At 37.7% G+C, this 22,745-nt stretch overlaps 8 gene segments (V, D, J or C); all 8 read left to right on the top strand.

Annotated features, from left to right (window-relative positions):
- Positions 1 to 29: 29 nt before the first annotated feature.
- On the top strand, positions 30 to 878 carry LOC115413694 (immunoglobulin lambda variable 2-18-like). The segment is given in 2 exon segments: positions 30 to 156; positions 268 to 878. Coding segments are annotated over 2 exon segments (396 nt in total).
- A 1,023-nt stretch (positions 879 to 1,901) lies between these two features.
- LOC115413702 (T cell receptor alpha variable 13-1-like) lies at positions 1,902 to 3,105 on the top strand. The segment is given in 2 exon segments: positions 1,902 to 2,190; positions 2,728 to 3,105. Coding segments are annotated over 2 exon segments (360 nt in total).
- Positions 3,106 to 4,940: 1,835 nt separating this feature from the next.
- LOC115413206 (T-cell receptor beta chain V region 3H.25-like) lies at positions 4,941 to 5,494 on the top strand. The segment is given in 3 exon segments: positions 4,941 to 5,007; positions 5,100 to 5,402; positions 5,472 to 5,494. Coding segments are annotated over 3 exon segments (375 nt in total).
- A 2,243-nt stretch (positions 5,495 to 7,737) lies between these two features.
- LOC115413204 (immunoglobulin lambda variable 2-18-like) lies at positions 7,738 to 8,297 on the top strand. The segment is given in 3 exon segments: positions 7,738 to 7,810; positions 7,903 to 8,205; positions 8,275 to 8,297. Coding segments are annotated over 3 exon segments (375 nt in total).
- Positions 8,298 to 8,874: 577 nt separating this feature from the next.
- LOC115413203 (T-cell receptor beta chain V region 3H.25-like) lies at positions 8,875 to 9,455 on the top strand. The segment is given in 2 exon segments: positions 8,875 to 8,960; positions 9,052 to 9,455. Coding segments are annotated over 2 exon segments (453 nt in total).
- A 912-nt stretch (positions 9,456 to 10,367) lies between these two features.
- On the top strand, positions 10,368 to 11,505 carry LOC115413704 (T cell receptor beta variable 18-like). The segment is given in 3 exon segments: positions 10,368 to 10,469; positions 10,589 to 10,801; positions 10,949 to 11,505. Coding segments are annotated over 3 exon segments (282 nt in total).
- Positions 11,506 to 13,085: 1,580 nt separating this feature from the next.
- LOC115413202 (T cell receptor beta variable 19-like) lies at positions 13,086 to 13,609 on the top strand. The segment is given in 2 exon segments: positions 13,086 to 13,131; positions 13,245 to 13,609. Coding segments are annotated over 2 exon segments (411 nt in total).
- A 6,745-nt stretch (positions 13,610 to 20,354) lies between these two features.
- On the top strand, positions 20,355 to 20,918 carry LOC115413201 (T cell receptor alpha variable 36/delta variable 7-like). The segment is given in 3 exon segments: positions 20,355 to 20,427; positions 20,524 to 20,823; positions 20,896 to 20,918. Coding segments are annotated over 3 exon segments (372 nt in total).
- Positions 20,919 to 22,745: the final 1,827 nt, after the last annotated feature.

Below are 22,745 nucleotides of genomic sequence, written 5' to 3'. Positions count from 1 at the left end.
TGTGACGAGTATTCTCATCTGTTTTCTATCTGTGACACTTCCTGGATCATGTGACAGGATATAATCAGGTGTTTCATCACTGACAGCAGATGTCGACTGTTCTGCTCACAATGACCTCTCTGCTCATTCTGACTGTTTCTCTGTCTTTTACTGCAGGTATCACACACCTGCTGTCATATTCATACCAGTTTTTCATTTGGTTCCTTTACAAAGTCAGTCTCCTCAGCTGTCTGTGTTAAACCTGGTGTGTTTATGGTCTGGTTCCAGGTGCGACCAGGTCTAGTAAAGTCCACCAGACCCCGTGGTTGCTGGTCCAGAGGGGTCTTTCCGCTCAGATGGACTGTGCCCATGACCTCGGTGGGACTTACTTTGAGATGTCCTGGTACCGACTGACACCGGGTCGGACTCTGGCGCTGCTGGTCTACACCGTGCCCTTTAAAAACCAACCGGACTTTGGAGATTTCAGCCCCGACAAGTTCTCAGCCACAAAGAACGAGCCGGAGACGGGCTCGTTCACGGTGAAAAATGTTGAAGTGTCGGACAGCGCCGTGTATTACTGCGTCGTTAGTACGTACATGAACACAGTGAGGAAGTGACTTGAAAAGACGCACAAAAACCACAGATGCATGAAGTGACAACTCCAAACACAGATCACAAAGAGCTGGAGCAGCAGCGAACAGGAGGAAAACCAAACACACTGACTGCTGCATTTATCTGTGGAACTGTGAACCCACTGTGGGAGGTTTCCCTTTCATTTCCTCATACTTAACCCTCACAGATCTAAGGGTGTTTTATCAATTTCGACAAACTTTCTTAAATTCACCTTTTACGATACTTTCAAATAACAAAATACCCAAATGTTTATATCAAAATGCTCAGTTTTTTTTATGTAAACTGACATCTATTTCTGTCCTAGAGCAGCACAGAAACAGATAATTCAGCTCAAATGCTGAAAGTTTGAAGTCAGGTTTATGAAAATGTTCAGATTCAGATTATCTATTTGTCATTTAAGCATTTCCATCATCGACGTCATGTAAAAACAAAATGACAATGCATTGGTCTAAAAAAAAAAAAAACACACACCAATAAAAACCTGTAGACAGAATAGTATACTCTGTATAAAAACATATAAAATCCATAAATAAATAATGCACATAATAAAACTAGTTTGATGTTTAAAGTATTTCAGTGAATATGGCCCAAGTTGACAGGAAGAGTCAGTACTGCCCAGTGTGGCTAAGTTCCCCTCAGTATATTCACTGTTTATCTGTGACATTTGTGTGTGTTTAACAGTCTGACAGCAGTCTGTCCTGGAATCTCACTGTTTTACATGTAAGACTTCTGTATCGTCTTCCAGAGAGTAAAAGAGAGAACAGTTCAAGTCTGTCATTCATGTGGTTTTGGTTTTGGTGTTGAAATAGGTTTACCAATGTCTTAGCATGATAAAAGTAATTAATTTTGTTCATTTTTGTTCATTTTCTAGACTAATTTGCCCATTGTCTTCAATATTATATTTATTTTGTTTATTTTTGTTCATTTTTCAAATGTGTTTGTTTATTTTCTACATGATTTTTCTTGTTTTCTTGTTCATTTTCATGATAATTTTCTTCTGATTTAGGTTTACCAAAGTCTTAGCTTCACAAAAGTAATCTATATTATAAAAGGGAAGTGGATTCTGCTTGTGTGTGTGTGTGTGTCTCAGGCATTACACTAAATTCGTACAGAGCTGACTGCTGCAGTTTGTCATACTAATGTATTTTTGGTTAAGGAACAAACTAGCGAAAACAGCAAGTTGATAGGACCAATATTGTGGGAGATATTAGTAATTTTGGAATACAATAGCCTCACAATCCCATTGCTTTGTATTGCCACACCAACACTGGCCAGAAGACGATGGTGTGTATTACTGCGCAGGCGGACGACACGGTGACTGAAGAACCTCAGACACCTCCACAAAAACCTCCAACACTCAATCGCCAACATAGAGAAGAACAGGAAGCAGAGGACACCTGCGACTCTGCTTTTAAAGGACGTCTTCTGCGTCAACCACCGCAACAGGAAACTTCAGAAATCCACTGATGAAGGGGTGAGACCTCCCATCATCTTCTACCTCAGATCCCTTCAGTTCATCTGTTTGCATCATGTTCAGGCTCCTTGTACATTTAGCAGCTCTGCCGTTCTGTCTGACAGGTAAGAAATGATGCCAAACAACCGACTTTTGGTCCAAACCTGCATTTATGTGAAGGCACTTCGTTAGCAATTTCTTCAAACACCTACTGTGACGAAACTACAGGTCAGATTCATTCCAGATTTTATATCTTCCTCAGGACAATGTCTACAAACCTTGGTCACAGTTTTGAGAAATTCACATTTTTGGAATTTTTGACAAGTTTTTAAAATTTAAAAAATGTGCCTTTACTTATAATGGTTCATATTTTGATGGTTTATAACATGTAAATGGTTACACATATCAATATAGTTCCTACTGATCACTGATAGAAGTCATATATGGACTTTGATTAAATTAGTTGAGTTCTCCTCCAGTGAAAGTACCACTCACTTCTACTGGGATCCAGACCACAGGACTCTTAACACAGAGACACAATCTGACAACCTCAGAAATTCAACTGGGGATTGATTCTTAATAGAACATGATGCTGACATACAGGGACATTGGAACAATTTTTTTTCTTTTACTGAAACCGTTCATTTTTCTATATTTTACAGAACTCTCGAAAAACAGCGTTGACCAGAATCCCTCTGCCATGATGAAACATCCTGGAGACGCTGCAGTGATTAAATGCAGCCACTCAAACTCTGACTGGGACATGATCCAGTGGTACAAACAGTCTGCAGGGACCACGGAGATGGTTCTTCTTGGTTATGCTCGATATACTCAACTAAAAGTAGAAGACCAGTTTAAAGACTCATATAATGTGAGCGGTGAAGGGTCCAGTCTGTCATCCCTTCACATGTTAAAGTTAAGCAAAACCGAAGACGGCGCTGTGTTTTTCTGTGCAGCGAGTAGAGCACAGTGATGCAAACTCCTGCCAACTTTGACAAAAACCTTCTGTGGTAACACATCTACAACACTTCAACAGATAAAAGCCACATGAAGACCAGAACAATGAACTCGACAAGGGTTATTAGACAGCAGCTGCATCTACAGACAGCTTCATACTGTAACACTGTCTGTGTACAGTCCTGTAGGGGGCAGCGTTTATCCACAGATCTGCTCATTTTATAGACAAACCATCAGAAGAAAATATGCAACAGATACTCATCAACCTTTACTCAAGCAGATAGATACTTGTAAAAAGTACTAATTTTTTTTGTTTACCCAAGAGAAAGTACATGCTCTGCTAAGGACACAGAAATGAAGTAAAGGAGTTCAGACTATATAACAGTTTCCAGTAAAACCACCCCCCAAAAAATATATATAGCTGTGTGTAGTTATAACAGAACTATATCACAAATTATGCATGTGCAACTGTAGGTGCATCTCAATAAATTAGAATGTCATCACAAAGTTTATCTATTTCAGTAATTTAATTCAAAAAGTGGAACATATCTTTACGTATAGATTCATCACCCACGGTCAAGTGAAAATACTGTTTGTCTATTGTTTTTCCATTTTCTTTCATAAGGTGGCAGTATATCTGTACTGAGCAGCAGGAGGATGATGCATGAAGACACCACCCACCCAACATTTACATCCAACAACCAACGACACAGTTTATCACAATAAACACACAACCACACCTACAACACCAACAGTCTGATCTGAAAAGAACACAATGACCATATTCTTCTGTTTAATGTTGAAAGTGATGCTGGTTTCAGGTAAAAATTCAAAGTTATTTTTCAAACCATTAAGGTGCTGTTGATATAGTTTCATTCTTGAAAGTGTAGCTGGTGCAGAAAAAGATGCAGTAATAAACTGTTTTCATGTCTTTTTTCCAGGTTCTTCAGTCCACCAGGATCCACCTCATATTTACAAGAAACAAGGAGAAAAAGCTGAAATCACCTGTTCACATCAAAGTGATGTCTACGACCGGATCTTCTGGTACAGACAATCAAAGAATAATGAGATGAAGTTCCTGGGATATATGTTTGCGGGTAGTCCAAACACTGAACTTGGAGTGAATGTGAAGATAGGTGGAGGTGCACGTAAAGGTGAAACCTGCACATTAACCACTGAAGAACTCAGCCTGAACAGAAGTACAGTTTACTTCTGTGCTGCCAGTCAACACAGTGATGTGAACTGCTGTGTCTCTGTACAAAAACCTCCCAGAACATGTTTTTTTCATCTTTCTAGTACAGATCATACCCTGCACCTGTACTAAACCATTAAACCAATGCTGGTGTTCACCGTCACACAGATCACACATTAAAACTGGATCTTTAACGAGGCCTAATATTTGCATCACATCTACAACTACACATTTCATTTTTTGCTTTATTTATTCTGCTCAGTAATCTGCAGAAATATAAAAATCTGTAACTCCAGAGTAATAGATATCAGTATATAACACTGGATTTTCATATATAAAACCAGATCAAATTAGCCATTCTGTGATTATTCCTTCATTTCTTTAGCCTGACAAAAATCTGCCCTTTTGTTGAACCACCTACATAAATCACAGCATCATCAGTATAAAGGTGGATTTTTAAGTCAGAATAAACAGACGGAACATCTTTAACATGGAACTAAGAAGAAGTGGCTCCAGTATAGATCCCTGTGAAACACCAGTACAGTGGATTATTAAGTGCTTACTCATAAAAACTGTTTTCCAATTTCATGAGAAGGGGGACGTCCTAAGACACAATCTGCTAAATGAGTTGCTAATGGGTGGGTTCACTCATAGAAGAGGTTGGAAATGATCAGTATAACTGTAGACGCTCTGAGAATATGATGCACAGCAACAATAAAACCACAACTGAACACAAACGCCAACATGAACATCTTGTTCCTCAGTGTAAACTTCAACACTCTTCTGCTTTTAGGTAAAAAGTTAAAGCCATTTTATTCCAACACAAGACTTACTATTTATCAAATTACTGAAATATTGACTTTCTGTGCATTTTTGTTTCAATAGGTGCCTCTCAGATGACCAAAGTCCACCAGAATCCACCTCATATTTACAGAAACCAAGGAGAAAAGGCTGAAATCACCTGTTCACATCAAATCGACAACTACTACGTAATCCTCTGGTACAGACAAACAAAGAACAATGACATGAAGCTCCTGGGATATATGAGCTATGACAAACAATATGATGAAGATGGAGTGACTGTGCAGATGAGTGGAGGTGCAAATAAAGGTGAAACCTGCACATTAACCACTGAAGAACTCAGCCTGAACAGCAGTGCAGTTTACTTCTGTGCTGCCAGTCAACACAGTGATGTGAACTGCTGTGTCTCTGTACAAAAACCTCCTATAACATGTTTTTTTCATCTTTCTATTACAGATCATACCCTGCACCTGTACTAAACCATTAAACCAACGCTGGTGTTCACTAGAGATCGACCGATATGGGTTTTTCAGGGCCGATACCGATACCAATTATTAGTAGTTAGAGGAGGCCGAGAACCGATATTTGGAGCCAATATTCATTTGCAGTAAAAGTGTAAAAATTGGCGTGAAAAATTTTGAATAATGCAAACACTGAACTTCGTTTAAATGCCTAAAGCATGTTTATTTAATCAAACCAATAGAAAATAATAGCTCCAGAAATGCATGGATTTCCTAGACTCAGAAGCATCTCTTATAAAGTTGAATAAAAGCTTAAATAAATAGCTCCCTGAAATTTTTCCACAGTAAATAAAGTAAAATTTAAATATAACTATAACGACTTATCTTTGTTTTAAGTTCAAACACAACACAAATACAGGGAGACTCTTGTAAACTCTTGGGCCGCATGCTGACATATGCTCAACTCATCATGCTTCTTTTATTACAGCATTTGGGAAGCCTTTAGTTGATTTCATTATTAAATTTTATATTTTACCATGCAATAGCAGGGACCCTGTCATTCAAAACTATGTTACTACATTATTAATGATTAATATGACAAAAGCTATATTAAAAGTATAATAGTTGCTATGAGTGCAGTTAAACTCCTGACAGAACACAAACAGCCTTTTGGGCTTTAATGAGCTCACACAGGATTTAAAATGTTCCACCATGTTCAGATAAATCACTTGTGAATTTTACTCTCTCTCATCTTCACTTTAATTTTCAGATCATAGGACTAGACAGTTCACAGCAACATTAGTAGTTGTGAGTTGTAGAGTTCTTCATGTGACTTTAACGCAAACACACACTATTACATTACATACCAACACAGCCTCATGCCAAATAGTCAGAAATCGACGCATGCGGTCAGAGCCCCGTAGCGGCACTATTTGACGCAGGCGGTACCCCTTCCGCGTCAGATTTCGACGCGGAAGGAGTACACACCGCAGAGAGGCGAAGTTTTCTTGTGTGAGAAGCTCCGGAGTGAAAAAAAAACACATGTCAAAGTAAACGCAGAAAACTCTTCTGAAACTGTACTAAACATCCCTGTCCTCTAAATCTCACAACTACTACTAATGTTTCAGAAGAATGTCAGAGCAGAGTAAAGATTAGCGGTAGCTCTGCTAACTCATATTACCTCCTGACATGTGTGTGAATTAGACTGCTGATAATACGGAGATGGAAACAGTCTGTGATAGAAAAGCATGTGTGTGGGATTAAGAGAGAGCGCCTAAAAAACTCAGTTCACTTGTTTTAGGGAAGCACGCTGAGGTGGAGTCTGATGAGCTTTTACCAGAACATTAGTCCATCAGTCTGGCTCTAAACACTCTATGTATTAGTAATGGAGAAAATGTATGTAGAACACAGTCTCATCCCAAGTCAGTCCCAGTCTGTGTGTGTGTGTGTGTGTGTGTGTGTGAGGACAGCTTCAGCATCAACCAATCAGAGGGCGCGGGATGGATAGTGCAGGAGAGAGAGAAAGAGAGAGGGAGGCGCAGCTGCATCTGAGCCGAAATAACCCAGTTTTAAATTGACTTCTTAATATCGGCCCATCGGATTAAACAAAGGCCGATACCAATATACGTCAGATTTCCAAATATCGGCGCCGATAATCGGCCCGGCCGATAATCGGTCGACCTCTAGTGTTCACCGTCACACAGATCACACATTAAAACTGGATCTTTAACAAAGCCTAATATTTGCATCACATCTATAACTACACATTTCATTTCATTTATTGCTTTATTTATTCTGCTCAATAATCTGTAGAAACATAAAAATCTGTAACTCCAGAGTAATAAATGTCAGTATATAACACTGGATTTTCATATATAAAACCAGACCAAATTAGCCATTCTGTGATTATTCCTTCATTTCTTTAGCCTAACAAAAATCTGCCCTTTTGTTGGACCATCTACATAAATCACAGCATCATTAGCATAAAGGTGGATTTTTATGTCAGAATAAACAGATGGAAAATCTTTAACATATGAACTAAGAAGAAGTGGCTCCAGTATAGATCCCTGTGCAACACCAGTACAGTGGATTATTAAGTGTTTGCTCATACAAACTGTTTTCTAATTTCATGAGAAGGGGGACGTCCTAAGACACAATCTGCTAAATGAGTTGCTAATGGGTGGGTTCACTCATAGAGGAGGTTGGAAATGATCAGTAAAACTGTAGACGCGCTGAGAATATGATGCACAGCAACAATAAAACCACAACTGAACACAAACGCCAACATGAACATCTTGTTCCTCAGTGTAACCTTTAACACTCTTCTGCTTTCAGGTAAAAAGTTAAAGCCATTTTATTCCAACACGAGACTTATTATTTATCAAACTGCCTAAATATTGACTTTCTGTGCATTTTTGTTTCAACAGGTGCCTCTCAGATGAGCAAAGTCCACCAGAATCCACCTGATATTTACAGAAACCAAGGAGAAAAGGCTGAATTCACATGTTCACATCAAATCGATACCTACAACCGGATCCTCTGGTACAGACAAACAAAGAATGATGAGATGAAGCTCCTGGGATACATGAATATAATGAATCCATATAATGAAGCTGGAGTGCATGTGAAGATAGGTGGAGGTGCAAATAAAGGTGAAACCTGCACATTAACCACTGAAGAACTCAGCCTGAACAGCAGTGCAGTTTACTTCTGTGCTGCCAGTCAACACAGTGATGTGAACTGCTGTGTCTCTGTACAAAAACCTCCTGTTTCATTTCTTTTTCATCTTTCTATTACAGATCATACCCTGCACCTGTACTAAACCATTAAACCAATGCTGGTGTTCACCGTCACACAGATCACACATTAAAACTGGATCTTAAAAAGGCCTGATATTTGCATCACATCTACAACTACACATTTCATTTCATTTATTGCTTTATTTATTCTGCTCAATAATCAGAAGAAACATAAAAATCTGTAACTCCAGAGTAATAAATATCAGTATATAACACTGGATTTTCATATATAAAACCAGATCAAATTAGCCATTCTGTGATTATTCCTTCATTTCTTTAGCCGGAAAAAAATCTGCCATTTTGTTGAACCGGCTACATAAATCACAGCATCATCAGCATAAAGGTGGATTTTTATGTCAGAATAAACAAACGGAAAATCTTTAGCATATGAACTAAGAAGAAGTGGCTCCAGTATAGATCCCTGTGAAACACCAATGAAATGGATGTAAACATGTTGATTCATACAAACTGTTTTCCAACTTCATAAGGGGGACGTCCTAAGACACAATCTGCTAAATGAGTTGCTAATGGGTGGGGTCACTCATAGAGGAGGTTAGAAATGATCAGTATAACTGTAGACGCTCTGAGAATATGATTCATAGCAACAATAAAACCACAACTGAAAACAAAGGCCAACATGAACATCTTGTTCCTCAGTGTAACCTTCAACACTCTTCTGCTTTCAGGTGAAAAGTTAAAGCCATTTTACTCCAACACGAGACTTAATATTATCAAACTGCTGAAATATTGACTTTCTGTGCATTTTTGTTTCAACAGGTGCCTCTCAGATGAGCAAAGTCCACCAGAATCCACCTGACATTTACAGAAACAAAGGACAAAAAGCTGAAATCACCTGCTCACATCAAATTGATGGCTACTACGTAATCCTCTGGTACAGACAAACAAAGAACAATGACATGAAGCTCCTGGGATATATGAGCCATGACAGTGCAAACCCTGAACCTGAAGTGACTGTGCAGATGAGTGGAGATGCAAATAAAGGTAAAACCTGCACATTAACCACTGAAGAACTCAGCCTGAACAGCAGTGCAGTTTACTTCTGTGCTGCCAGTCAACACAGTGATGTGAACTGCTGTGTCTCTGTACAAAAACCTCCCACTGCGTCGTTTTTTTCATCTTTCTATTACAGATCATACCCTGCACCTGTACTAAACCATTAAACCAACACTGGTGTTCACCATCACACAGATCACACATTAAAACTGGATCTGTAAGAGATGTTTGCATCACAACTACAAATACACATTTGATTTATTGCTTCATTTATTCTGCTCATCAATATGTAGATATGTATAAAATATATATATATATATATATATATATATATATATATATATATATATATGTATACAACTCTAGATTTAAACAAAACAGGGTCACTTCAGCCATTCTGTTATTCTTCCTTAATATATTAAGGCGAATGGAAACTGGTTGTTTTACTGAAATACAAAAATCACAGCATCATCACCATACAGATGGATTTCTACATCTGAACAAACAGAAGGAAGATCTTTACCAAATGAATGAATAATCAGCACTACAGTATAGATCGTTGTAGAACACCAATAAAATGGATGTAAGAGTGTTTACTCATTTGAACTGTTTTCTGTCTTTCAGGTATCAATCAATCAATTTAAAAAAAGAAAATTTGTTTACAAGATCCTGCATATTTCACCCTCTGCAATGTATATTTATAAGAAAAAAATGACCAGATAACATTAAATATTTTGTCTTTATGCTGTCTGCAATGAAAAGTAAAGCACTAGACTTTGTAACAGAAGTTTTTTTCCCACAAAAACAGCCCCAACATATGCACAACATAAACATATACTTAACAAATATATATGTGATCTATTTAAGTCCTCAAAAATAAGATTTAACCTGTGGGAAAAATTATAATTAAAGTTAAAAAACAACACGTCATTTTACTAATCATGTAAAATATATTTAAAAAAACAGTATGGATTACTGTTTGTCTATTGTTTTTCCATTTTCTTTCATAAGGTGGCAGTAGATCTGTACTGAGCCCAACCCAACATTTACATCCAACAACCAACGACACATTTTATCACAAAAAAAACACACAACCACAACTACAACACCAACAGTCTGATCTGAAAAGAACACAATGATCATATTCTTCTGTTTAATGTGGAAAGTGATCCTGGTTTCAGGTAAAAAATTTAGTTATTTTTCAAACCATTACGGTGCTAATTATATAATTTAATTCATAAAAGTTTAACTGATGTAGAATAAGATGCAGTAATAAACTGATCTCATGTCTTTTTTCCAGGTTCTTCAGTCCACCAGAATCCACCTCATATTTACAAGAAACAAGGAGAAAAAGCTGAAATCACTTGTTCACATCAAATCGACAGCTACAATGTAATCCTCTGGTACAGACAAACAAAGAACATTGAGATGAAGCTCCTGGGATATATGCAGTACAGTAATTCAAACTATGAACCTGGAGTGAATGTGCAGATGAGTGGAGGTGCAAATAAAGGTAAAACCTGCACATTAACCACTGAAGAACTCAGCCTGAACAGCAGTGCAGTTTACTTCTGTGCTGCCAGTCAACACAATGATGTGAACTGCTGTGTCTCTGTACAAAACCCTCCTGTTTCATTTCTTTTTCATCTCTCTATTACAGATCATACCCTGCACCTGTACTAAACCATTCAACCAACGCTGGTGTTCACCGTCACACAGATCACACATTAAAACTGGATCTTTAACAAGGCCTAATATTTGCATCACATCTACAACTACACATTTCATTTCATTTATTGCTTTATTTATTCTGCTCAATAATCTGCAGAAACATAAAAATCTGTAACTCCAGAGTAATAAATATCAGTATATAACACTGGATTTTCATATATAAAACCAGATCAAATTAGCCATTCTGTGATTATTCCTTCATTTCTTTAGCCTGACAAAAATCTGCCATTTTGTTGAACCATCTACATAAATCACAGCATCATCAGCATAAAGGTGGATTTTTATGTCAGAATAAACAGACAGAACATCTTTAACATATGAACTAAGAAGAAGTGGCTCCAGTATAGATCCCTGTGAAACACCAGTACAGTGGATATATAAGTGTTTACTCATACAAACTGTTTTCTCATTTCATGGGAAGGGGGACGTCCTAAGACACAATCTGCTAAATGAGTTGCTAATGGGTGGGGTCACTCATAGAGGAGGTTGGAAATGATCAGTATAACTGCAGACACTCTGAGAATATGATGCACAGCAACAATAAAACCACAACTGAACACAAACGCCAACATGAACATCTTGTTCCTCTGTGTAACCTTCAACACTCTTCTGCTTTCAGGTAAAAAGTTAAAGCCATTTTATTCCAACATGAGACTTATTATTTATCAAACTGCTGAAATATTGACTTTATGTCCATTTTTGTTTCAACAGGTGCCTCTCAGATGAGCAAAGTCCACCAGAATCCACCTGACATTTACAGAAACCAAGGAGAAAAGGCTGAAATCACATGTTCACATCAAATCGATACCTACGACCAGATCCTCTGGTACAGACAAACAAAGAATGATGAGATGAAGCTGCTGGGATACATGAATGTAATGAATCCATATAATGAAGCTGGAGTGCATGTGAAGATAGGTGGAGGTGCAAATAAAGGTGAAAACTGCACATTAACCACTGAAGAACTCAGCCTGAGCAGTGCAGTTTACTTCTGTGCTGCCAGTCAACACAGTGATGCATTCAACAGCTTCTCATGACAAAAACCTCCCTGCAGCTGAAATTCCATCAGATCAGAGCTGGTTTCACATCACACATCACACTGGGAGGTTACAAATAATACACCTTGTGATGTGTCGCATCTCGTTTCAACCACACGATGTCTCAGTTTCCCATCAAACTACAAATAAACCCACCTGCAACCTTCTATGTTCTTACTAATGGAACCAGTCTGTCAGAGCAGTGTTTCCTCTGTAATTTACATTCACCTGTGATCAGAATTTTAGTTCTGATTCACATATTTTCCAGGTTTGGTCTTATTATTGTTGAACGTACATTCTGATTTTAAAGATTAACAAACTAAATTAACATTGACTTATGATTTAACCCAAAGCAAGTATGATTTAACCCAAAGTTTTTCAGCTTGAGACCCAAGACATTTACAAAATGCATGTTGAATTATCTATTTTTTAAATGTCTTCTGTCATTGTCTTTGCTTCATCATTTACAGCTTGTTGCATCTTTCATCTTTACATAATTTTCTTGTTGTTATACCCTTTTGGCTTATATGGTGTATGTCATTTTCTTCTTTTTACATCTCTTCTGCTGCATAAATAGCATAAACTCCAATAAACTCTTCAGTGGTGTCTATGCATTTTCTTAGACCTGCAGCTTGTTAATAAACTTATTAAAATCACTTCAATCAATCAATAAATCTTAGTTATTTATGTGTAGCTTTTAAGGGGAGGAGTGTATTTTTTATTGTTTTTTTTAAATCAGTATTTTATTATTTGTATCAGTATTTTATTAGTAATTTATTAAATGCTGTTGACAATCGGATCCTGAGAACAGTGTTTCATTTCTGTGTATTTTATTGCTGAAATGAAAAACATATTTGAGTCTGAATGTATGAAAAATCAACAGGATGGTTTAGTGTCACCAAACACCACCAACAGTCACTGAACAGGAGGGGAAAGGTGATGCATTTTGACCCTGCCCACTTTAAAAAGAGCGTAGTGGGATGATCTGATTCAACACTGACGGTGAAGTTTGTCTGAAAACACATCATGATGATTATTTTCCTCTGTGTGACCTTCACAGTTATCCAGGTCTCAGGTAAAACAACCTAACATGTTCTGAAGAGTAGTTATTTTCCTTTTTACGATACATGCTGCATCCTCTAAAATGTATTTAATTTAACTCTTCTGGTTGGGACGTTCATTCAATAGGTTCCTCTGTCAGAGTAAACCAGAGTCCAGATCACATGTTCCACCATCCAGGAGAAAACGCCAGTATCAGCTGTTCACATAAAATCCAGGACTACACCCGAATCTACTGGTACAAGCAGTTAAAGGACAAAACGCTGCAGCTTCTGGGATACGTGAACGTCAACAACGGATATCCAGAGCCTGGAGTTAATGTAGAATTAAATGGAGGTGCAACCCAAGACCAGACCTGCGCCTTAACCATTAAAGCAGTGGGTCTGAACACCAGTGCGGTTTACTTCTGTGCTGCTGGTAGACACAGTGACAGGAACAGCTGTGACTCTGTACAAAAACCTCCCCATCATGGTTTGGCTTTGTGTTTGTGTTGAGTTCAAAACCACTAAATGCATGTCTAATCAGACGCTATTTAACTTCAACTAGACTTGCATCGATTAATCGGCCATGCTCGGAAATTGACCGATTTTGAGCGCAGGTCAAATTCCTGCCGTGCTGCATAGCCAGACCAGAGGCCGTTTCTAGACAGTCATATATGAGGTGACAATCAGGAATGTGACAGGGGCACACGTCGCTGACGGAAGTGAAAGTGAAACTTAAAGCCTCCTACAGAGTCGGGCGTACTGTGAGCAGCGCGAACTCCACTGACATTAAGATGCTTTACTGCTTTGGGTTAAATACTGATCCTTGAGATTTGAGTCTTTTGTGTTTATCCAATGAACTGATTAGTTATAGAAATAATCTGCAGATTAATAGACTGTTTAAATTATTGGTAGTTGCAGCCCTAATGCAAAGTTACATTGCAATGTCTTGTGTGTTGCGTTTGGCAAAAAAATTAGATCGGAATGGATCAAAATCGGTATCAGCCATCCAAGCACCCTGCACATCAGAAATCGAGGCTGGCCAAAAAAATTGTAATCGGTGCAAATCTAACTTCAAACACCGATACTGGTGTTGACACGATAATGAGAAGGGGGACGTACTAAGACACCACCTGCTGAAAGAATTATGTTTTATTTGGTGATGGTGGGTTTATTCAAAACAAAGGATGGACACAAAGAAGATGATTCATAGAAACAACAAAACCACAACTGAACACAAATGACAACATGAACATCTTATTCCTGCTTTCTCCTGAAAAAAAAAAAAATTGAAGGTTTTTTCTTCCAGAACACTTATTATTCGTCCCATTGCTGATGTACTGGCTGTGTGACATTTTGTTGTCCTGTAATCTCATCTTTAAGTGTCTGTATATCTCTAATCAGACCTTGTTCACCTTTAACCACTAATGCAGTCAACAGGAGGTTATAATGAGAAGAAAAGGGGGACGTCCTAAGACACTATCTACTAAATGAGTTGCTAATGGGTGGGGTCACTCATAGAGGAGGTTGGAAATGATCAGTATAACTGCAGACGCTCTGAGAATATGATGCACAGCAATAATAAAACCACAACTGAACACAAACGCCAACATGAACATCTTGTTCCTCAGTGTAACCTTCAACACTCTTCTGCTTTCAGGTAAAAAGTTAAAAACATTTTATTCCAACACAAGAATTATTATTTATCAAACTGTTGAAATATTGACTTTATGTGCATTTTTGTTTCAACAGGTGCCTCTCAGGTGAGCAAAGTCCACCAGAATCCACCTGATATTTACAGAAACCAAGGAGAAAAAGCTGAAATTACCTGTTCACATCAAATCGATGACTACTTTGTAATCCTCTGGTACAGACAAACAAACAATGATATGAAGCTCCTGGGATATATGAGCTATGACAGCGCAAACAAGGAAACTGAAGTGACTGTGCAGATAAGTGGAGATGCACGTAAAGGTGAAACCTGCACATTAACCACTGAAGAACTCAGCCTGAACAGCAGTGCAGTTTACTTCTGTGCTGCCAGTCAACACAGTGATGTGAACTGCTGTGTCTCTGTACAAAAACCTCCCAGACCATGGTTTTTTCATCTTTCTATTACAGATCATACCCTGCACCTGTACTAAACCATTAAACCAACGCTGGTGTTCACCATCACACAGATCACACATTAAAATTGGATCTGTAACTAGGCCTACTATTTGCATCTCCTCTACAACTACACACTTCATTTCATTTATTGCTTTATTTATTCTGCTCAATAATCTGCAGAAACATAAAAATCTGTAACTCCAGAGTAATAAATATCAGTATATAACACTGGATTTTCATATATAAAACCAGATCAAATTAGCCATTCTGTGAATTTCCTTAATTTCTTTAGCCTAACAAAAATCAGCCATTTTGTTGAACCATCTACATAAATCACAGCATCATCAGCATACAGGTGGATTTTTATGTCAGAATAAACAGACAGAACATCTTTAACATATGAACTAAGAAGAAGTGGCTCCAGTATAGATCCCTGTGAAACACCAGTACAGTGGATATATAAGTGTTTACTCATACAAACTGTTTTCCAATTTCATGAGAAGGGGGACGTCCTTAGACACAACCTGCTAAATGAGTCGCTAATGGGTGGGGTCACTCCTGGAGGAGGTTGGAAATGATCAGTATAACTGCAGACGCTCTGAGAATATGATGCACAGCAACAATAAAACCACAACTGAACACAAACGCCAACATGAACATCTTGTTCCTCTGTGTAACCTTCAACACTCTTCTGCTTTCAGGTAAAAAGTTAAAGCCATTTTATTCCAACATGAGACTTATTATTTATCAAACTGCTGAAATATTGGCTTTATGTCCATTTTTGTTTCAACAGGTGCCTCTCAGATGAGCAAAGTCCACCAGAATCCACCTGATATTTACAGAAACCAAGGAGAAAAGGTTGAAATCACATGTTCACATCAAATTGATGGCTACGACCGGATCCTCTGGTACAGACAAACAAAGAATGATGAGATAAAGCTGCTGGGATACATGAATATAATTAATCCATATAATGAAGCTGGAGTGCATGTGAAGATAGGTGGAGGTGCAAATAAAGGTGAAAACTGCACATTAACCACTGAAGAACTCAGCCTGAGCAGTGCAGTTTACTTCTGTGCTGCCAGTCAACACAGTGATGCATTCAACAGCTTCTCATGACAAAAACCTCCCTGCAGCTGAAATTCCATCAGATCAGAGCTGGTTTCACACCACACATCACACTGGGAGGTTACAAATAATACACCTTGTGATGTGTCACATCTCGTTTCAACCACACGATGTCTCAGTTTCCCATCAAACTATAAATAAACCCACCTGCAACCTTTTATGTTCTTACTAATGTCTCTAAATGTGAGTCAGGCTTTAGAAAGAAGCACAGTACCATCACAGCAGCTATGAAGGTAGTAAATGACATCACTGTTGCACTTGATAAAAAACAATGTTGTGCTTCACTTTTTATTGACCTGGCAAAAGCATTTGACACCGTCAATCATGCAGTTTTAAAGAGCAGACTTCTCTGTTTAGGTTTGTCAGGGCCTGCAGTTGCTTGGTTCACAAGCTACCTCAGTGATAGGACTCAGTGCATTAAATATGATGGACTATGTTCAGAATATGTTACTGTCCACAAGGGGGTGCCACAGGGCTCTATACTAGGACCCCTCCTTTTTATTATGTATATAAATGACTTGGGGCACAATGTGTCTAATGCTGATATGCATTTTTATGCTGATGACACAATTATTTACTGCTGTGGATCAACTCTTAGAGAAGCCATAGGACACTTGCAGAAAGCTTTTGATGCTGTCCAGCACTCACTTCTTCAGTTAATACTTATTCTCAATACTGAAAAGACTAAGATGATGCTCTTCGCAAACTCCAAGAAGTTGCCTGAATCTATCCGAGTAGTGACTACTTTAGAGGGAAAGGTCATAGAGGTGGTTCATGTGTATAAGTATCTTGGTGTCTTCATTGATGACTCCCTCACTTTCAGACCCCACATTGAAAACCTGGTAAAGAAGTTAAAGCTTAAACTGGGCTTTTACTTTCAAAATAAGTTGTGTTTTTCTTTTGATGTAAAACAGCAACTAGTCACTGCCACTTTTTTATCTGTGTTAGACTATGGGGATGTGCTTTATATGAATGCATCATCCAAATATCTTCAGATGACTGACACAGTTTATCATGCTGCTCTGAGGTTTATTACAAATTCTAAAGCCAGGACACATCTTTGTGAGTTGTACTCCAGAGTGGGTTGTCCACTAGGAGACTGGGACACTGGTACACTTTTATTTACAAGGCCATACTTGGGCTACTGCCTCCCTACATCTACAGTTTAATAACAAGAAGAAATATTGAATCTTATTGTCTGAGATCAAACGAACATTTGCTCCTCTTTGTCCCATTCACCCGTACAGAGCTGGGAAAAAGGGCATTTGTGTACTCTGCTCGTTGCTCATGGAATATGCTGCTAAGAGCCTGGAAACTGACTGAACTGATCTCTCTGAATGCTTTTAAATCCAAACTCAGAGTGTTAGAGAATATCTCAATGACATGCATGTGTTTTACGTAGGTTGACTGGTCCGGTAAATTACTGTATGTTGTCACTGTATAATGTAACTGTATGTTGTAACTATGTGTTGTGCTGCCTCTTGGCCAGGACTCCCTTGGAAAAGAGGTTCTTAATCTCAATGGGTTTTTCTTCCTGGTTAAATAAAGGTTAAATAAAATAAAATAATGGAACCAGTCTGTCAGAGCAGTGTTTCCTCTGTAATTTACATTCACCTGTGATCAGAATTTTAGTTCCGATTCACATATTTTCCAGGTTTGGTCTTATTATTGTTGAGCGTAAATTCTGATTTTAAAGATTAACAAACTAAATTAACATTGACTCATGATTTAACCCAAGGCAAGTATGATTTAACCCAAAGTTTTTCAACTCAAGACCCAAGAAATTTACAAAAATGCATCTTGATTTCCCTATTTTTTAAATGTCTACTGTCATTGTCTTTGCTTCATCATTTCCAGTTTGTTGCATCTTTCATCTTTACATAATTTTCTTGTTGTTGTACCATTTTGGCTTATATGGTCTACGTCATTTTCTTCTTGTTGCATCTCTTCTGCTGCTTAAATAGCATAAACTCCAATAAACTCTTCAGTGGTGTCTATGCATTTTCTTACACCTGCAGCTTGTTAATAAACTTATTAAAATCACTTCAATCAATCAATAAATCTTAGTTATTTATGTGCAACTTTTTAAGGGGAGAGGGGTTTCTTTTATTGTTTTTTTTAATCAGTATTTTATTATTTTTATCAGTATTTTATTAGTAATTTATTAAATGCTGTTGACAATTGGGTCCTGAGAACAGTGTTTCATTTCTGTGTATTTTATTGCTGAAATGACAAACACATTTGAGTCTGAATGTCAGAAATCAACAGGATGGTTTAGTGTCATCAAACACCACCAACAGTCACTGAACAGGAGGGGAAAGGTGATGCATTTTGACCCCGCCCACTTTAAAAAGAGCGTAGTGGGATGATCTGATTCAACACTGACGGTGAAGTTTGTCTGAAAACACATCATGATGATTATTTTCCTCTGTGTGACCTTCACAGTTATCCAGGTCTCAGGTAAAACAATCTAACACATGTTCTGAAGAGTAGTTATTTTCCTTTTTACGATACATGCTGCGTCCTCTAAAATGTATTTAATTTAACTCTTCTGGTTGGGACGTTCATTCAATAGGTTCCTCTGTCAGAGTAAACCAGAGTCCAGATCACATGTTCCACCGTCCAGGAGAAAACGCCAGTATCAGCTGTTCACATAAAATCCAGGACTACACCCGAATCTACTGGTACAAGCAGTTAAAGGACAAAACGCTGCAGCTTCTGGGATACGTGAACGTCAACAACGGATATCCAGAGCCTGGAGTTAATGTAGAATTAAACGGAGGTGCAACCCAAGACCAGACCTGCACCTTAACCATTAAAGCAGTGGGTCTGAACACCAGTGCAGTTTACTTCTGTGCTGCTGGTAGACACAGTGACAGGAACAGCTGTGACTCTGTACAAAAACCTCCCCGTCATGGTTTGGCTTTGTGTTTGTGTTGAGTTCAAAACCACTAAATGCATGTCTAATCAGACGCTGTTTAATTTACACTAGACTTGCATCGATTAATCGGCCATGCTCGGAAATTGACCAATTTTGAGCGCAGGTCAAATTCCTGCCGTGCTGCATAGCCAGACCAGGGGCCATTTCTAGACAGTCATATATGAGGTGACAATCAGGAATGTGACAGGGGCACACGTCACTGATGGAAGTGAAAGTGAAACTTAAAGCCTCCCACAGAGTCGGGCGTACTGTGAGCAGTGTGAACTCCACTGACATTGAGATGCTATACTGCTTTGGGTTAAATACCGATCCTTGAGATTTGAGTCTTTTGTGTTTATCCAATGAACTGATTGGTTATAGAAATAATTTACAATTAATAGATTGATAATTAATATATTAATAGACTGTTTAAATTATTGTTAGTTGCAGCCCTAATGCAAAGTTACATTGCAATGTCGTGTGTTACATTTGGCAAAAAAATTAGATCGGAATGGACCAAAATCGGTATCAGCCATCCAAGCACCCTGCACATCAGAAATTGAGGTTGGCCAAAAAAATTGTAATCGGTGCAAATCTAACTTCAAACACCGATACTGGTGTTGACACGATAATGAGAAGGGGGACGTACTAAGACACCGCCTGCTGAAAGAGTTATGTTTTATTTGGTGATGGTGGGTTTATTCAAAACAAAGAATGGACACTAAGAAACAACAAAACCACAACTGAACACAAATGACAGCATGAACATCTTATTCCTGGTTTCTTCTGGAAAAAAAAAAAATTTAAAGGTTTTTTCCTCCAGAACACTTATTATTCATCCCATTGCTGATGTACTGGCTGTGTGACATTTTGTTGTCCTGTAATCTCATCTTTAAGTGTCTGTATATCTCTAATCAGACCTTGTTCACCTTTAACCACTAATGCAGTCAACAGGAGGTTATAATGAGAAGAAAAGGGGGACGTCCTAAGACACAATCTGCTAAATGAGTTGCTAATGGGTGGGGTCACTCCTAGAGGAGGTTGGAAATAATCAGTATAACTGCAGACGCTCTGAGAATATGATGCACAGCAGCAATAAAACCACAACTGAACACAAACACCAACATGGACATCTTGTTCCTCAGTGTAACCTTCAACACTCTTCTGCTTTCAGGTAAAAAGTTAAAGCCATTTTACTCCAACACGAGACTTATTATTTATCAAACTGCTGACATATTGACTTTCTGACTGTGCATTTTTGTTTCAACAGGTGCCTCTCAGATGACCAAAGTCCTCCAGAATCCACCTGACATTTACAGAAACCAAGGAGAAAAAGCTGAAATCACATGTTCACATCAAATCGACAACTACTACGTAATCCTCTGGTACAGACAAACAAAAAATGACATGAAGCTCCTGGGATATATGAATGTATTGAATCCAACTTCTGAAGATGGAGTGAATGTGCAGATGAGTGGAGGTGCAAGTAAAGGTGAAACCTGCACATTAACCACTGAAGAACTCAGCCTGAACAGCAGTGCAGTTTACTTCTGTGCTGCGACTCAACACAGTGATGTGAACTGCTGTGTCTCTGTACAAAAACCTCCCATTGCATCGTTTTTTTTTCATCTTTCTATTACAGATCACAGCCTGCACCTGTACTAAACCATTAAACCAACGCTGGTGTTCACTATCACACAGATCACACATTAAAACTGGATCTGTATGAGATGTTTGCATCATAACTACAACTACACATTTGATTTATTGCTTTATTTATTCTGCTCATCAATATGTAGATATGTAAAGAAAAATATGTAATGCAAAAGTTATATATATATATATATATATATATATATATATATATATATATATATATATATATATATATATATATACATACACACACACACACACACACATATATATATATATATATATATATATATATATATATATATATATATATATATATATATATATATATATATATATATATATTTATAAAAGAATACAACTCTAGATTTAAAAAAACAGGGTATCTCCAGCCATTCTGTTATTCTTCCTTAATTTATTAAGGCTGATGGAAACCTGCTGTTTTACTGAAATACATAAATCACAGCATCATCAGCATACAGATGGATTTCTACATCAGAACATACAGAAGGAAGACCTTGTCCAGATGAATGAATAATCAGTGGCTCCAGTCTAGATCGTTGTTGAACACCATAAAATGGATGTAAAGTGTTTACTCATTCAAACGGTTTTGTATCTTTCAGGTATCAATCAATTTAAAAAAAGAAAATTTGTTTATAAGATCCTGCATATTTCACCCTCTGCAATGTATATTTATTAGAAAACAATGACCAGATAACATTAAATATTTTGTTTTTATACCATCTGCAATGAAAAGTACAGCACTAGGCTTTGTAACAGAAGTTATTTTCCCTCAAAAACAGCCCCAACATATGCACAACATAAACATATGGTTAACAAATATATTATGTGACCTATTTAAGTCCTCAAAAATAAGATCTAACCTGTGGGACAAATTATAATTAAAGTTAATCAACAACACAACATTTTACTAGTTATGTAAAAGAATAAAAAAAAAAAAAAAAAACAGTATGGATTACTGTTTGTCTCTTGTTTTTCCACTTTCATAAGGTGGCAGTATATCTGTACTGAGCAGCAGGAGGATGATGCATGAAGACACCACCCACCCAACATTTACATCCAACAACCGACGAGACAGTTTATCACAATAAACACACAACCACAACTACAACACCAACAGTCTGATCTGAAAAGAACACAATGATCATATTCTTCTGTTTAATGTTGAAAGTGATGCTGGTTTCAGGTAAAGATTGTTATTTTTCAAACCATTCAGGTGCTGTTGATATAATTTCATTCATAAATGTTTAAGATGCAGTAATAAACTGTTCTCATGTCTTTTTCCAGGTTCTTCAGTCCACCAGAATCCACCTCATATTTACAAGAAACAAGGAGAAAAAGCTGAAATCACCTGTTCACATCAAATCGACAGCTACTACGTAATCCTCTGGTACAGACAAACAAAGAACAATGAAATGAAGCTCCTGGGATATATGCACTATAGCAATCAAAACCCTGAACATGGAGTGAATGTGCAGATGAGTGGAGGTGCAAAGAAAGGTGAAACCTGCACATTAACCACTGAAGAACTCAGCCTGAACAGCAGTGCAGTTTACTTCTGTGCTGCCAGTCAACACAGTGATGTGAACTGCTGTGTCTCTGTACAAAAACCTCCCAGAAAATGTTTTTTTCATCTTTCTATTACAGATCACAGCCTGCACCTGTACTAAACCATTAAACCAACGCTGGTGTTCACCGTCACACAGATCACACATTAAAACTGGATCTTTAAGAGAGATTTGTGTCACGTCTACAACTACACGCCATTTATTTGTTCTCCTCATTAAAATGTAGAAATGTAAAACTGTTCAAATC

Source organism: Sphaeramia orbicularis, chromosome 22 (assembly GCF_902148855.1).
Source record: "Sphaeramia orbicularis chromosome 22, fSphaOr1.1, whole genome shotgun sequence".
NCBI classification, from domain to species: Eukaryota; Metazoa; Chordata; class Actinopteri; order Kurtiformes; family Apogonidae; genus Sphaeramia; species Sphaeramia orbicularis.
The sequence above is the reverse complement of the archived record's forward strand: the minus strand, read 5'-3'. Positions and strand labels throughout refer to the sequence as shown.